This window comes from Nerophis ophidion, linkage group LG16, assembly GCF_033978795.1.
Source record: "Nerophis ophidion isolate RoL-2023_Sa linkage group LG16, RoL_Noph_v1.0, whole genome shotgun sequence".
Classification (NCBI taxonomy): Eukaryota; Metazoa; Chordata; class Actinopteri; order Syngnathiformes; family Syngnathidae; genus Nerophis; species Nerophis ophidion.
The window spans coordinates 16,883,445-16,899,191 of NC_084626.1; the positions used below are offsets into that span (position 1 = coordinate 16,883,445).

Genomic DNA, 15,747 nt, shown 5'->3' on the forward strand with positions numbered 1-15,747 from the left:
AGTTTCGAGTAGAGAGGCACTTTCCATAATTTTAAGCGGACTGCATTCAAAATGTTTAACCTCCTCCCCGCCTCCACAGTTTCCACTGACACAAGATCCACCCAGATCTGTGGCCAAATGAATCCTTCCCTGTTGTAGTATCAATATATTGGTTCAACCTTTCACTATACATGTGAGATGCATGGTTCAAAACCTAACCTTTACTTTTACTACTTCAAAGGTGAAGGTCAAGCTTCTTGTTAGTTATTTTATGGCAGGTAAAACAATATATTTGCAGCTCAGGCTGGTGATTAACTATTAGCTGGCTACTCGCTAGTAATCAGAGGAGCAGTGGGAGCAAGGCCATATGTCAGTACGCCAGAAAAGTAGTTCCTCTGTGTTAGCTCTCATAACAGCAATGTCGTTATAGTTTGGTTAATTTAGTATGCCGGTCATGGCATGCAAAAAAAGGGAAATATCCCATATTTTGAAATGCAAATGTTGACAGTTGTGTATTATTGTCCCCAACAGGACCATTTTTGATTTTATTTTTATTTTTTTTTGGTCTTGTATCGCTGCACTCAGAACTATGAGGTAGTTCACCGTCTTATATGATATTTGTGCTTTTTTGTTAGGTAGAATTTCTAAATTATACCATGTTGACCTTATTTAAATTGCTTTATTTACTCAGTATGTTCTGAAACTGTTCAAATAATCTCAAATGTATTTAGTTTTTAGTACAGATCAGACCTGGGCCAATTAAGGCCAAGGGGCCACATGCGGCTCCTTAATCTTTTTAAACTGGCCCGCCGGACAGTCCCAAATAATTTTTGGGGATGTTTAAGATGGAAAGTGCAGCTGCAATCTGCACGATATACTAGTTACTATGGTCATCTAATTAGGTACTGTGGTAATCTATTTAGTTGCTATGGTAATCTAATTAGTTACTATGGTCATCTAAGTCACAAGCAGCTCAGACGAGGCACCAAGCAGTGTGGGTGGGGAACGTTTCCACAGAGTGGTTCCAGAGCCTGAAATGTGGGTGTCAGGGACAGACTCGGAAATAGATTTTTGCCACAAAGTTCTACAGCTTAGTGATACATCAGAAATATCAGATTGGAGGTTGGGGTTTTTTTTACCCTTCGCGTTCAGTTTCCGCCGTGTTTATTGCATTTTTGTTCCGTTTCGCTTGATTGTAAAATATGTCGATCAAAGGGGCGTGTGACGTTCATATCTTGTCAATATTCAGTGTTTTATCCATCCATCCATTTTCTACTGCTTATTCCCTTTTGGGGTTGCGGGGCGCTGGTGGCTAACTCAGCTACAATCTAGCAGAAGGCGGGGTGCACTCTCCACAGTTAATATCATAAATCCCACATTATTGTCATGTACTTTCTGGTTGTCTCCTTCAATGGAATATTTAAAATTATTTTCCGTTTTTTACGGCGGTCTGTTTTTAGCATTTAATCAGACATTATAGTATGTTTTGTATTAGTGTTCCTAAAAAATAGATATACCGGCCCCCAGACGTATTTTTTTCTCTTAATTTGGTCCCCGAGTCAAAATAATTGCCCAGGCCTGGTACAGATGCTTTACAACTGGCAGGTTAAAAACAATAGTACAAAAAGTGACCGTGATTAATCAAGATCGAATTATGTAAAAATAAATCTTGCCGAGCACCTCTCTTTACAGTAACCGATTTAGGAGTTTATTATAAGTTTGGACTTCCAAAGTACAGTCAAGAACAGCTTGACAGTAACGTTGCAAAGATAAGACCAGTGTTGCTTCTGCAACTGTGCCACAGTGGCACAGTTGACAGAGTGGCCGTGTCAGCAACCCCTAGGGTTCCTGATCCGATCCCCACCTTCAACGAACCCAGTCACGTCCGTTGTGTCCTTGAGCAAGACACTTCATCCTTGCTCCTGATGGGTCGTGGTTAGGGCCTTGCATGGCAGCTCCCGCCATCAGTGTGTGAATGTATGTGTGAATGGGTGAATGTGGAAATAGGGTCAAAGCGCTTTGAATACCTTGAAGGTAGAAAAGCGCTATACAAGCATAACCCATTTAACATTGTTCAAAAACTAATCAGATGATTTTTTTAGATAATAATGATTTATGTGTTTAATATTTGTTTACTTACTATGCTATATTATTTATTAATCATTTATTTATTCACTGTTCTGTTACTGAGAACAAGGAAATGGGATAAAATTGCTATGGTATGAAAAGGGGTAGGACTAAATAAGCTCAGCTTCTTTCTACTCCTTTTCGGAGGTGCTGCAATGAAACAACTGGAAATATGTGATATGTTACATTGTATCGTATGCATGTTCGAAATAAAATAAAACTGAACTAATGTTATTATTTATCTTTTTTGACAGCTACTTGATGTGCTGTAACAACCCCAAACAACAACAGTATTTTAGTGACTCACCCTGCCCACCTCCACTAGGTTGGTAACCATGACGATAGAGGCCGAGTTCTCCTGCCACACCATCCTCCAAAAATCCCTCACAGTTTCCTGCATGGGACCTGAGAAACACACACAAACAGACTTAAAAAGTTGCTCTACATTGTTGTGTTGAATGCATAAGTCCCACACACTTTTGAACCCAATGGGGCATTCATCATTTAATACCAGTTAAGTGGCGCCAGAAAGAAAAAAAAAACTCTCAGTGAGTTAAGAGGGCATAACAATTGTCCCATCAGTTGTGTTACTGATCCTATGTATATTTGGGCCTGTTCTTTACCCCAGCCCTGTAACATCTACTGTATGGACGATAACTCGTTTTATGCAAACTTGACAAAATTAGTGCAAAAGTGCATTCAAAAGGGTTTAACCAAAATATGACATGTTTTCTATTTTTACTTCAGAAAGAAAAGTAAGTGATTAGAGCAAAAAAAAAAAAAAAAGTACACTAATATAGGAATCCAAAAATGTTTTATACACTCTTGACTTCCTGAGGAGTTTATCGTCTTAGGGGTACATAACTGGGCTAAAAATGTTTCTTAGTGTATTTTTGATCAATGACAGCATTCAAAATAAAAAAAAAGGAAAATAAAGCTCTCATTTGGAGTAACAACACCAAAGTTATGGCCCAAAATATCGCAACAATGTACCTGAAAGGACAAAAAAAATCCCAAATTAAGCACACAAAGCACGTGACTTACACGTACACAAACACAAACACACACACACACACACGCACACACACACACACACACACACACACACACACACACACACACACACACACGCACACAAACACACGCTATCAATAGCTGACAGCAGTTGGTAGCTTCGAGGTAATGGCCTCTTAAATTGGTCGAGGGGCTTTTTTTATAAAGCGGTTTAAATTTAGGAGGTTGAGGTAATAGTATCCGGCCCAAAAGGCCCGCATAGAGCACACACACACACAGACACACACTCACACTTTAATTACCTTGTGTGGCGATGTAATGTCTGGGTCTGTGGTACCCCTGAGAGAGACAACAAAAGCAGACATAATAAATTGGTCTCACCTTCTGCTTCCTTCCACAAGTTCCACTTTGGTGTGAATGTCACTTGCAGTCCCCACGATAAACTTCACATTCTGGACTAAAAGTACTTTGCTATGATATGATTAATTTGATATTATACTATTCCAGTGTATATACTGTGCTGTAACACATCCTATTGTCATGCTCAGTCGTGCTTTTACTCATTTCCTGTGTTATGCACTTAGGATAGTGTTGTCCAATGGCTGTAGGCCAGGGGTGTCAAACTCATTTTAGATCGGAGGCCACATGGAGAAAAACCTACTCCCAAGTGGGCCGGCTGGTAAAATCATGGCACGATAACTCAAAAATAAAGAAAACTACAGGTGGTTTTCTTTGTTCAAAAATGTACAAATCATAATGTTGTTGTTTTTTACACTTACATGTTGCGGTTAATATTATTTTATCTTTATTTTTCTGTATTTATACTTTCTGAACAAAGTATGTGATAATGTTCATCAGTCAACTCATTGGTGTTAATTTTCGATCTATCAAAATAAAAAAATGATATCAAAATCAAAATGCAGGATGTTATTTAGGTGGGTTGATCATTTTCCTCAACTGATGTACTTACATCATGTGGTTTATTTTGTACATATGTAGCATCATCTACAAAGATACAAATAATTGCTATTGCGACATCCAGTGTACACATTTAGAACAGCAGTTGTTTTCATTAAAAAATTTCAGGTTAGTTTTTATACTCAGCAAACTCATCCAGCAGGCCGGATACAACCTGTTCACGGGCCTGATCCGGCCCTCGGGCCGTACCTTTGACTCCCCTTCTGTCCGCAGAACATCAAGGCAGGTGGACGCGATTTACAAATACTCCACTGGGTGATTGATTACTTGTTTTGTATTCCATGTCTTTTTTTACAAGAAGGTTTTTTTTCTATCTCTTCCTCGTTTTTCTTGAATCGTCTTGTTGCTATGCTTCCTTCGCCTTGTTTGATTGCCGTCCTTAAACCGTCAATTTAGATTTTTCCAAAGCCCCGTCTGTGGTTTTTATAGTTTTTTGTACTTTGTTGCCAGCACTTTTGTTATTACCGGTGTTTGGGTGCTACTATAATAAACTGTTTTCTGTTGTACTTCATCGTGAGTGCTTTCAAAAATGGATGAAATTACTGAAAAATGTCATGGTTTTTTTTTTATTAAAACATAATTTTCTACATTGTGCCTTTGTCTATTTCCTGTTTGAATTATTTTCTCTCCTCCTCATCCTCCTACTCCTCCCAGCAGCCTAAGTCAAGGTTGTTTTTATGCATAAATATCAAATGAAATAATAGCGGAGCCCTTCATTTTCCCGCCATGTGGGAGTGACCACCACGCGGCTAACGACCGTCCGTCCTCATCATCTTCCTGGCCTTCATCATCTTTACGTCTCCCAACCAGACGTGGAGTCTCACAGAGATGAAAACGTTTATCACTTTCCTATTTTCATTAAAAAAGACGCTTAGAGAATTGTCTTATTATCGCTGGGGGGATGTATTGTAAGGGTTTTAATTTTCTCATTTCCAAGACAGCGTTTGTTTTCTCTCTCGGACTTCCTCCTCATATCCTTCCTTGTCACCTTCCTCATTAAAAGTAGCTTCATTACAAACCGCTTTAAAAAAACACAATGGCGAGTTGGGGAAGTTGGGATCTTATATGCTGTTTATTTTTTATCCAGAACACAAGTATTTGCTGAAAGTAGTGTTTTGTCCCGATAGAAATATTTTGGTGCCGTTACCAAAATTATTTCGATACTTTTCTGTACTTTGATACTTTTCTAAATAAAGGGGACCACAAAAAATTGCATTATTGGCTTTGTTTCAACAAAAAATCTTAGGGTGCATTAAACATATGTTTCTTATTGCAAGTTTGTCCTTAAATAAAATAGTGAACATACAAGATTACTTGTCTTCTATTAGTAAGTAAACAAACAAAGGCTCCTAAATAGTCTGCTGACATATGCAGTAACATATTGAGTCATTTTCCATTCTATTATTTTGTAGGACAAGTGGTACAAAATGAATTATTAATCTACTTGTTCATTTACTGTTAATATTTGCTTACTTTCTCTTTTAACATGTTCTGTCTACACTTCTGTTAAAAAGTAATACTTACTTATTTTTCTGTTGTTTGGATACCTTACATTAGTTGTGGATGATACCACAAACTTGGATATCAATTTGATACCAAGTCGTTACAGGATCATACATTGGTCATAATCAAAGTCCTCATATGTCCAGGGACATATTTCCTGAGTATATAAACATAATATAAACTTAAAAAACAACAAAAAAAGATGTTGTGATGCCAAAAAATATCGACGTAATCATAGTAGTATCGACTAGATACGTTGCTGTACTTTTAAAGTAGATCCACCAATGGCGTTTGTTTACATGTTTACGGTGTGTAGTGAAACATGTTTAGCTATTCCTCATCCTGCAGGGATGATACTTGTAAGAAACGTACTTTATTTTTCGCCATGGAGACGAAGATTAGTGATTTAGAAGTAGCTAAAACACTGCCTACTGCGAATGGACTTTCGTCGCTAACTAGCTAACCATGTCTTAAAGCACCTCTTCCTGAGTGTGTTTCAGTGTTATAACTTCACCTTTATCGTTAGTTTTCAAGCCAAAATGCGTCCGTTCTCCCTTTTCTGTCTACACACTGTGTCTGCATGTAATTACTCTGTGATTGTGCGCTGCCAAACATCCTTGTCTGCTCGTAAACCAGCAACGACACAACGTGACAATGACAGGAGCTTGAGGGTGGGTACCGGTACTTTTCAGAGGCGGTATAGTACCGAATATGATTAATTAGTATCGCGGTACTATACTAATACCGGTATACCGTACAACCCTTGCTGAAAGTAAACGATACAGTTTCCGATAAAGTGGTTGCACGTCGCACAATATATGTTTTGCCCAAAATGAGTGTTAAATTATGTCTTACATGTATTACTATTGAAATGTTCCATTATTTTGTTGTGGTGATTGATAAAGATATTTAATAAGCCGGACTTTTGCTTCCGGGTTCAGGGTGAATAATGCCACACATGCCAACCCTTCCGGATTTTCCGGGAGACTCCCGAAATTCAGCGCCTCTCCCGAAAACCTCCCGGGACAAATTTTCTCCCGAAAATCTCCTGAAATTCAGATGGAGCTGGAGGCCACGCCCACTCCAGCTCCATGAGGACCTGACTCAATGTTGTGACCCTCTTAAACAGGAAAATACTGCCATCTACTGTACATAGAATAGAATGTCTGTTCTGAAGCCCACAGTAAATAGACATAACTTCATCACGTCGCCTGTTTATTGACTCCAACCCAATATATTACACCTTCGACGAGCAAAATGAAGAAATACGCTTGCAAGTTCCAGAATGATTGGAAACAAGAATTTAAGTTTATCCAGGAGAGTTCGAAGGGGAAAGGGTACGTTGCCTGCACATTTTGTAGAACAGACTTATTCATTGAACACGGTGAACGGATATATTCAGCCATAAACAGTCAGCGAAGCACAAAGCACCGCAGCATCGTTCACAACCCAGTATAATGGCCCATCTTTCAAAATGGAGACCCGATGGTGTATCTTATGCTGAGACAAAGATGGATGGCTATGCTGATAGCTGGAAGCAACATCCCGTTCTCATTTGCAGATGTCTACAACAAATCCGTGAAGGATATTCCTGGATTCGGAGATCGCTCGCCAATACGCAAATGGCAGAACAAAGGTTACTCAAATAGTGAAAGGTAAGTGTTGTTGTTGTTTTTTAGTAACCAGCAAGCACAGTACAGTTAGTAGAACAACTGTGTTTTTATTACTGTGTATTTGATAGGTGCCGTCTGAAATTAATTTATTTATTTTATTTATATATATAATAAAATAAATATATATAGCTAGAATTCACTTAAAGTCGAGTATTTCATACATATATATATATATATATATATATATATATATATATATATATATATATATATATGTATGAAATATATATGAAATACTCGAGTTCGTGGATTATACGCCACCCCTCTTAACCACGCCCCCCGCTCCAACAACTCCCAAGTAAAATCACGGCTCAATAACTTCAAAATAATAACAACTTCAGATTGTTTTCTTTGTTTAAAAATACAACAAGTACATTCTGAAAATGTACAAATCATGATGTTCTTGTTTTTTTAACACTTTTATGTTGCATTATTAGTATTCTATCTTTATTTGTTGTTATTTATACTTTCTGAATAAATTATGTGATAATGTTCATCAGTCAACTCATTGGTGTTAATTTTCAATCCATCAAGATAAAAAATAATAATATCAAAATCAAATTACAGTATGTTATTTATGTAGTTTTCTCATTTTCCTCTACTGGTGCACTAACATGTAGGTTTTTTTTTTTTTCTACATATGCAGCATCATCTACAAAGATACAAATAATTGCTGTTTTGACATCGAGTGCAGTGGTTCTCAAATGGGGGTACGCGTACCCCTGGGGGTACTTGAAGGTATGCCAAGGGGTACGTGAGATTTTTTGAAAATATTCTAAAAATAGCAACAATTCAAAAATCCTTTATAAATATATTTATTGAATAATACTTCAACAAAATATGAATGTAAGTTCATAAACTGTGAAAAGAAATTCAACAATGCAATATTCAGTGTTGACAGCTAGATTTTTTGTGGACATGTTCCATAAATATTGATGTTTTTTTGTGAAGAAATGTTCATGAAACCAAATGGATCTCTATTACATTCCCCAAAGAGGGCACTTTAAGTTGATGATTACTTCTATGTGTACAAATCTTTATTTATAATTGAATCACTTGTTTATTTTTCAACAAGTTTTTAGTTATTTTTATATCTTTTTTTTCCAAATAGTTCAAGAAAGACCACTACAAATGAGCAATATTTTGCACTGTTATACCATTTAATAAATCAGAAACCGATGACATAGTGCTGTATTTTGGGGCGGTATAGCTCGGTTGGTAAAGTGGCCGTGCCAGCAACTTGAGGGTTCCAGGTTCGATCCCTTCTTCCGCTATCCTAGTCACTGCCGTTGTGTCCTTGGGCAAGACACTTTACCCACCTGCTCCCAGTGACACCAACACTGGTTTAATGTAACCTAAATATTAGGTTTCACAATGTAAAGCGCTTTGAGTCACTAGAGAAAAAGGGCTATATAAATATAATTCACTTCACTTATTTTACTTCTTTGTCTCTTTTTTTCAACCAAAAATGCTTTGCTCTGATTAGGGGGTACTTAAATTAAAAAAATGTTCACAGGGGGTACATCACGGAAAAAGAATCACTGATCTAGTAGACACATTTAGAACAGCAATTTCTTTCATTCAAAAAATGTGTCTAATGTTTATACTTTATACTCATCCTGCGTTCCGGATAAAAACTGTTCCTTCGGGCTACCAGTGAGTACTTTAATCTACAGTAGAACACACCCAAGGCTACTAGGAGACTATATGGCTGTTATTGCATGTTTAAAGGTCTCTAATTATATAAAAACATATTTAAAAGGTCGTAGACAGTTTTGTTATGTTGTAAAAATATCAATATTTTATTGATAATCGTACTTCCTAGAAATGTGTTTACCACATTCAGGCCCGGAACAAATTATCTGTAATAAACAAGAGACGACAACAATCGTTTTTTTTATTTAGCACAATTTTTATATTACAGTATTTATGTTTTATGTGACTAATTAGTTTGAGCTCAGTAATCTATTCTGTTTTTTGTCACCTCAATGTAGACAAGAGTGAAAAGGGTTGTGTACATTATAATAATTAAGTTGTGTGATTAAAGCAAACACTTAACGTGTGTGCGCGTGTGATGTGATGTGTGTACTCACGTCAATAAAGTTGGCATTGATGTAGTCTGAGTGGGGCTCTCCGTCGAGCAGCTGCAGTCGCACTCTTGTGTGGTCGTCTGTGGGGTCAGATAGCACAAGAACACAACAGTCCTAAAGTTACACTGACCCACAAAGCACAGCGGCCAACTGGCTCGGAACAGGTGGCATCACCGTGCTGCAGGTCACCATCATAGCTGCCACACGTGGACCCAAATTGCATGCAGGTTTAAAGGGGAACTGCACTTTTTGTGGAATATTGCCTGTCGTTCACAATCATTATGAGGAGACCTGAAGATGGATGTGTTATTTTTAAAGTATTGTAACTCATAAAAAAACGTAAATAAAATGTTTGCTATCAGCAGAGCCAATAAAAATATAAAAATAAATAAACATCCAAAATACAGGAAAAAACACGCACTCTCCAAAAAACTTAATAAGAAAAAAATAAAGAGGTGCATGGCAAAAAATGTACTTAAAGAAAAAGCAAAGCCTCGTGTCCTTCTTATAATTTTAATATATCAACTTGAATATTAACCAAGTGTGAGTGATATTGTTATTATAAGTGCTAACGCAGACAAACTATTTATAGCGCAGCCGTGACCACAAGCGCTATAAATAGTTTGATCAAATGATCAGCTGCTTCTTCGTTTTCTTGCTCGTCAAACTTTATTCTAGATCATAAATCATGCCTCTCACCAGGATAGTAGAAGGACAAGGGCATATTCCATCAAGTTGGTACACTTTGACAGCCAACTTAGACCCGAAAATGGTGAGAACATAGGGGTGTAACGGTACGTGTATTTGTATTAAACCGTTTCGGTACGGGGTTTTCAGTTCGGTTCGCAGGTGAACCGAACGACACGGACATATTAAGTAGCGCGCCGCACGTTGTGTAAACAATGCACACCGAGGCACCATGAATTAATTTACGTGGACCCCGACTTAAACAAGTTGAAAAACTTATTGGGGTGTTACCATTTAGTGGTCAGTTGTACGGAATATGTACTGTACTGTACAATCTACTAATAAAATTTTCAATCAATCAAAAAAACAACAACACACGGCATGCTAGCAACGACTGGGCTATGATAGACTGACCACACATCCTCTTTTCACGGGATATGTCCTCTTTGCGGAGCTGTCCAGGTGGAGTTTCTTAAATTCCTGGAATGTCCGGCATTTTAAGTTATGGTTGTGTGTATTTTCAATGTACGTTCAGGTTTAAGAGAGGGTTAAAAAAAAAAAGTGGTGCACACAGCGTTAACATTCGTGAGGGCGGGGCAGAGACAGAGAGAGCGAGAGAGTTATGATAAACGCGCATGCGTCGCCAGGCTCTGCTTTTTATCCTTTGATTAATCAGATTTAATTTTTTATTATCTATAGCAGGGGTTTCAAAAGTGTGCCCCGGAGGCCATTTGCAGCACACACCTAATGTTTTAAAGGCCCAAGGCACATTCTAAAAATACTATTGAAATAAACAAAAACATAAACAAAAGTGAAAACAAAAATCTTAAAGGCTAAATGTGACTTAGAAAAACTTGCAACATTTACTAATAAACAAAGCTGTTTTTTTTCTTTCAAACTGTCATTGTTTAAAACATAATATTGAATCAACATCAATGTTATTATGAATTATTGACCTATCCAAGTTTCCCATTACTTCACATCAAATATTCCACTAAGAAAATTTTTTGGGGTGGAAGATTTAGCAAATTTGTTAAATAAATAATCAAAAAATGTATATTTAGTTTTTTTCTTACTGTACCGAAAATTAACCGAACCGAGACCTCTGAACCGAGGTACGTACCGAACCAAAATTTGTGTGTACCGTTACACCCCTATGAGAACAACAACAAAAAAACGCTTGGTTCCACCCCACTTTTCTTCACGAAGATTATGAGTCATTCTTCATTTAAATGGGAATATATGAACATCCTCACAGTCGGCATCGTAATTTAGCCATCAGTAGTTTTAAGGATACTTATCAATGCCAGAACCAAACAAACCCCAAAACCTGTGCAGAAAGCCAGCACAAAACACTTACTATTAATTCCACCATTCACATGATTGTATGACTAGTTTTATACTTAGACTTAGACAAACATTATTGATCTTCGAGGGAAATTGTTTAACACAGTAATTCAATTACAAGAGGAAAGGATGACTAAAACACTCTCAAGGGCACTAAAAAAGATGAAGAAATAATGAATCAAAAGTAATAGACAATACCAACAATACAAACACGATAGTATGTGACAACAGCAGAAAGAGAATTGGAAAACTACAAATTTTAATTAAATACTACTTTAATACATATTATAAACACAGAAAGGTGCGGTAACGTAAACCCAGGGGTCGGCAACCCAAAATGTTGAAAGAAACATATTGGACCAAAGATAAAAAAAGCACATCTGTCTGGAGCCGCAAAAAGTAAAAAGTCTTATATAAGTGTTATACGGAGACAACACATGATGTAAGTGTCTCTATTAGCTATATTAGCCTACTATCGAAATAACTATGTGCCTGCTGAAACAAATCTTCATTAACAGAAATGTTGAAATGTGATATTTATTCTACACATTAATACAACATTGGAAAACATTAGTAAAACGGATGCTTCTCAGAGGTTGAGATAACTCCTGAAAATTCCATCCATCTATCCATTTCTACCGCGTGTCCCGTCCGGGGTCGCTGGAGCCTATCTGGTTTATAAAGGCCAAAGGTATAGATGTGCGTATTCAATAAAACAGCAGGCTGTCTTCTACCAATGGATTTATGACAATCTTGGCAAGCTGGTTAACGTTTGCTGTGGTCTGGAACAACATGGCACACTAACAACTATCTAAAATGCAGCCAATATTACATACAGATAATATGTTATGAGACATGCAAATGTAAATCACATACACAGAGGACATAAGCAAAGGAAATTAAATGAGCTCAAATATACTTACACATGAAGCATAATGATGCAATATATACATACAGCTAGCCTAAATAGCATGTTAGCATCAATTAGCTCGCAGTAATGCAGTGACCAAATATGCATGATTATCAACAAAGCTCACCTTCGTGCATTCATGCACAGCTAAAAAGTTTGGTGGACAAAATGAGCAATCATATTAAAACATCCATCCATCTATTTTCTACCACTTGTCCCTTTTGGGGTCACGGGGGTGATGGAGTCTATCTCAGCTGCATTCGGGCAGAAGGCGGGGTACACCCTGGACAAGTTGCCCCCTCATCGCAGGGCCAACACAGATAGACAGACAACATTCACACTCACATTCACACACTAGGGCCAATTTAGTGTTGCCAATCAACCTATCCCCAGGTGCATGTCTTTGGAAGTGGGAGGAAGCCGGAGTACCCGGAAGGAACCCACGCATTCACGGAAGAACATGCAAACTCCACACAGAAATATCCCAAGTGCAGGATTGAAACCCAGGACCTTCGTATTGGGAGGCAGACGCACTAACCCCTGCTTCACCGTGCTGCCCTATTCTTATTTTAGGGCTGGTATTTGTTTCGAATGGTAATTTTTTACAGTGTGGGAGGAAACAGAAGCATTAAATTTGGATGTCTGAAAGACAAATGTAGCAGTGACAGCATCTTGGTGTGTAAGGACAGCATTGAGGGGATGTTGGCCCACAAAGAAAGACAAATTTATGTTGCCACATTATGACGCGACTAATAGACCCGTGGGCCTCCACAGTGTTGGACTGTAATCTAAAACAAAAAAACTGTATCATCAACCGGATCACCTTGAGGAGAATCAGATTGTCTTCCATCAGCGACACCACAAAGCGGCTAAGCTGTGGCAGTAACCTGACATCCTCACACATCCTTTTCCTGAGCAACAAACGCAGCCGGGGTCCTTTGTCTGCCCGGTGCTCGTTCATTACCCCTCACCCTGGCGCCGCCTTTTCCTCCTTAAGTTGTCTTCCTCATTTACCTTGTTGCATCCACCCCTCTCCTGCTCCATTAGCCCATACTTTCTCGCTGCCTCACACACTGATAATTGCACCGGGCCAGTGTCAGAAGCTGTCATAACACTACAGCGACCCGTGTGAATCCTGGAGGGAGGGGCCCTCTCTGCCGCGCTATGCCTGGGGAAGGGAGCCTCTAATTGGGCTGAGTTGGCAGGGGGTGCTGGCTCTCAAAACATTGCGGATCTGGACACAGTCCACAGGTTTGCAGAGGTTGATTGTGTGTGTGTGTGTGTGTGTGTGTGTGTGTGTGTGTGTGTGTGTGTGTGTGTGCGCGCTCCGAATATATTCAAAAGTGTTAAAGAGTAGGAGCCTACTAGACCAGTGTTTTTCAACCACTGTGCCGCGGCACACTAGTGTGCTGTGAGAAACAGTCTGGTGTGCCGTGGGAGATTTTGTAATTTCACCTAATTGGGTTAAATATATTTTTTGCAAACCAGTATTTATAATCCGCAAATAATGTGCCATTGTTGAGTGTCTGTGCTGTCTAGAGCGCGGTAAAATAACCATGTAATACCCTTCCATATCGGTAAGTGGCAACAGGTAGCTAATTGCTTTGTGGATGTAGGGAACATAGTTTGTTGTCGTGATCACAATATGCAGACGACAGCAAGAGGCAGCCTAGGAAAAGGCATTGAAGCTTAGGGATGGCTATGCAAAACGAAACTAAAACTGAACTGGCTGCAAAGTAAACAAAAACAGAATGCTGGACGACAACAAAGACTTACAGCGTGTGGAGCAGCAGACGGCGTCCACAAAGTACATTCGTACATGACATGACAATCAACAACAAAATAGGAGCGTAAGGCAAGAACTAAAACACACAGGAAAACACCAAAAAACTCCAAAACAGGGCGTGATGTGACAGGTCATGGCAGTGCACCTACTTTTAGACAAGACTTATAGCGATGCATGGTTGGTTATGGTCTGAATTTATATCCAACAATTACGAGAACAGCTTATTACTGTCAGTATCGAATGCTGAGTTTAATTTTTTAATTTTTTCTACTAGTGGTGTGCCTCTGGATTTTTTTCAATGAAGAAAATGTGCCTTGGCTCAAAAAAGGTTGAAAAACACTGTACTAGACAACATAAGGAGTAAGGTTGTAAGGTATACCAGCGTTAGTAAACTACTGCGATACTAATGAGTTATATTCGGTACTATACCGCCTCTGAAAAGTACCGGTCTGACATCCCCCCCACATCCCGTCGTCGTCACGTCGTGTCATTGCTGGTTTACAAGCAGATGAGCATGTTTGGCAGCGCACAATCACGGAGTACTTACAAGCAGACACAGTGTGTAGACAAAAAAGGGAGAACGGACGCATTTTGGCTTAAAAAATTAAAGATGAAGGTGAAGTTATAACACTGATATGCCCGCAGGAAGAGGGACTTTAAGACATGGCGAGCTAGCTAGCGGCTAAAGTCAAGACCCAGTCGGCAGTGTTTTAGCTACTTCTAAATCACTAATCTTCACCTCCATGGCGACAAATAAAGTAAGTTTCTTACAAGTATCATCTCTGTAGGACAAGAACTAGCTAAACATGCTTCATTACACACCGTAGCTCACCGGCGTCAAAATGTAAACAAACGCCATTGGTGGATCTACATCTAGTCGATACTACTATGATTACATCAATATTTTAAGGCATCACTACATCTTCTTTTTTTTTTTCAAAAATTCATATAATGTTTATAAACTCAGGAAATAGGTCCCTGAACACATGAGGAGTTTGAATATGACCAATGGATGATCCTGTAATGACTTGGTATCGGAGTGATACCTAAATTTGTGGTATCATCCAAATGTGACGTACCCAACAACAGAAGAATAAGTGATTATTACATTTTAACAGAATTGTAGATAGAACGTGTTATAAGGGAAAGTAAGCAGATATTATCAGTAAATGAAAAAGTAGATTAAAAATACATTTTCTACCACTTGTCCTTAATAATTTTGACAAAATAATAGAATGATAAATTACACAATATGTTATTGCGTATGTCAGCAGACTAATTAGGAGCTTTTGTTTGCTTACTTACTAATAAAAGACAAGTTGTCTTGTATGTTCACTATTTTATTTAAGGACAAACGTGCAATAAAAAACATGTTTAATGTACACTAACATTTTTTGTTAAAATAAAGCCAATAATGCTATTTTTTGTGGTCCCCTTTATTTAAAAAAGTACCGAAAAGTATCAAAATAATTTTGGTACCCGTACCAAAATATTGGTATCTGCACAACACTAGTTCAGAGTAAAGACTTGGTTATTAGGTTGCTATGAGGACTGGAATGAGTTGGAGGGATGCTGGTTCATCTCCCAGTACCCTCTTAAAACAGTGGACCGATCAGTAAAATCAGGGAGGGATACCTTTTGAGAAAAGAGAAA

The 15,747-nt window shown here is 38.3% G+C and overlaps 1 protein-coding gene across 1 annotated transcript in view; it reads right to left on the reverse strand.

Annotated features, from left to right (window-relative positions):
- The window catches only part of ptprt (protein tyrosine phosphatase receptor type T), a 489,779-nt gene that overhangs the window by 52,325 nt on the left and 421,707 nt on the right, over positions 1-15,747 (reverse strand). Inside the window, exons 25-27 of the mRNA XM_061874425.1 lie at positions 9,368-9,444; positions 3,423-3,459; positions 2,414-2,511 (exon numbers count right to left, since the gene is read on the reverse strand). Of these exons, the coding sequence (XP_061730409.1) occupies positions 2,414-2,511; positions 3,423-3,459; positions 9,368-9,444 (212 nt within the window). The remainder of the gene's footprint in view (positions 1-2,413; positions 2,512-3,422; positions 3,460-9,367; positions 9,445-15,747) is intronic.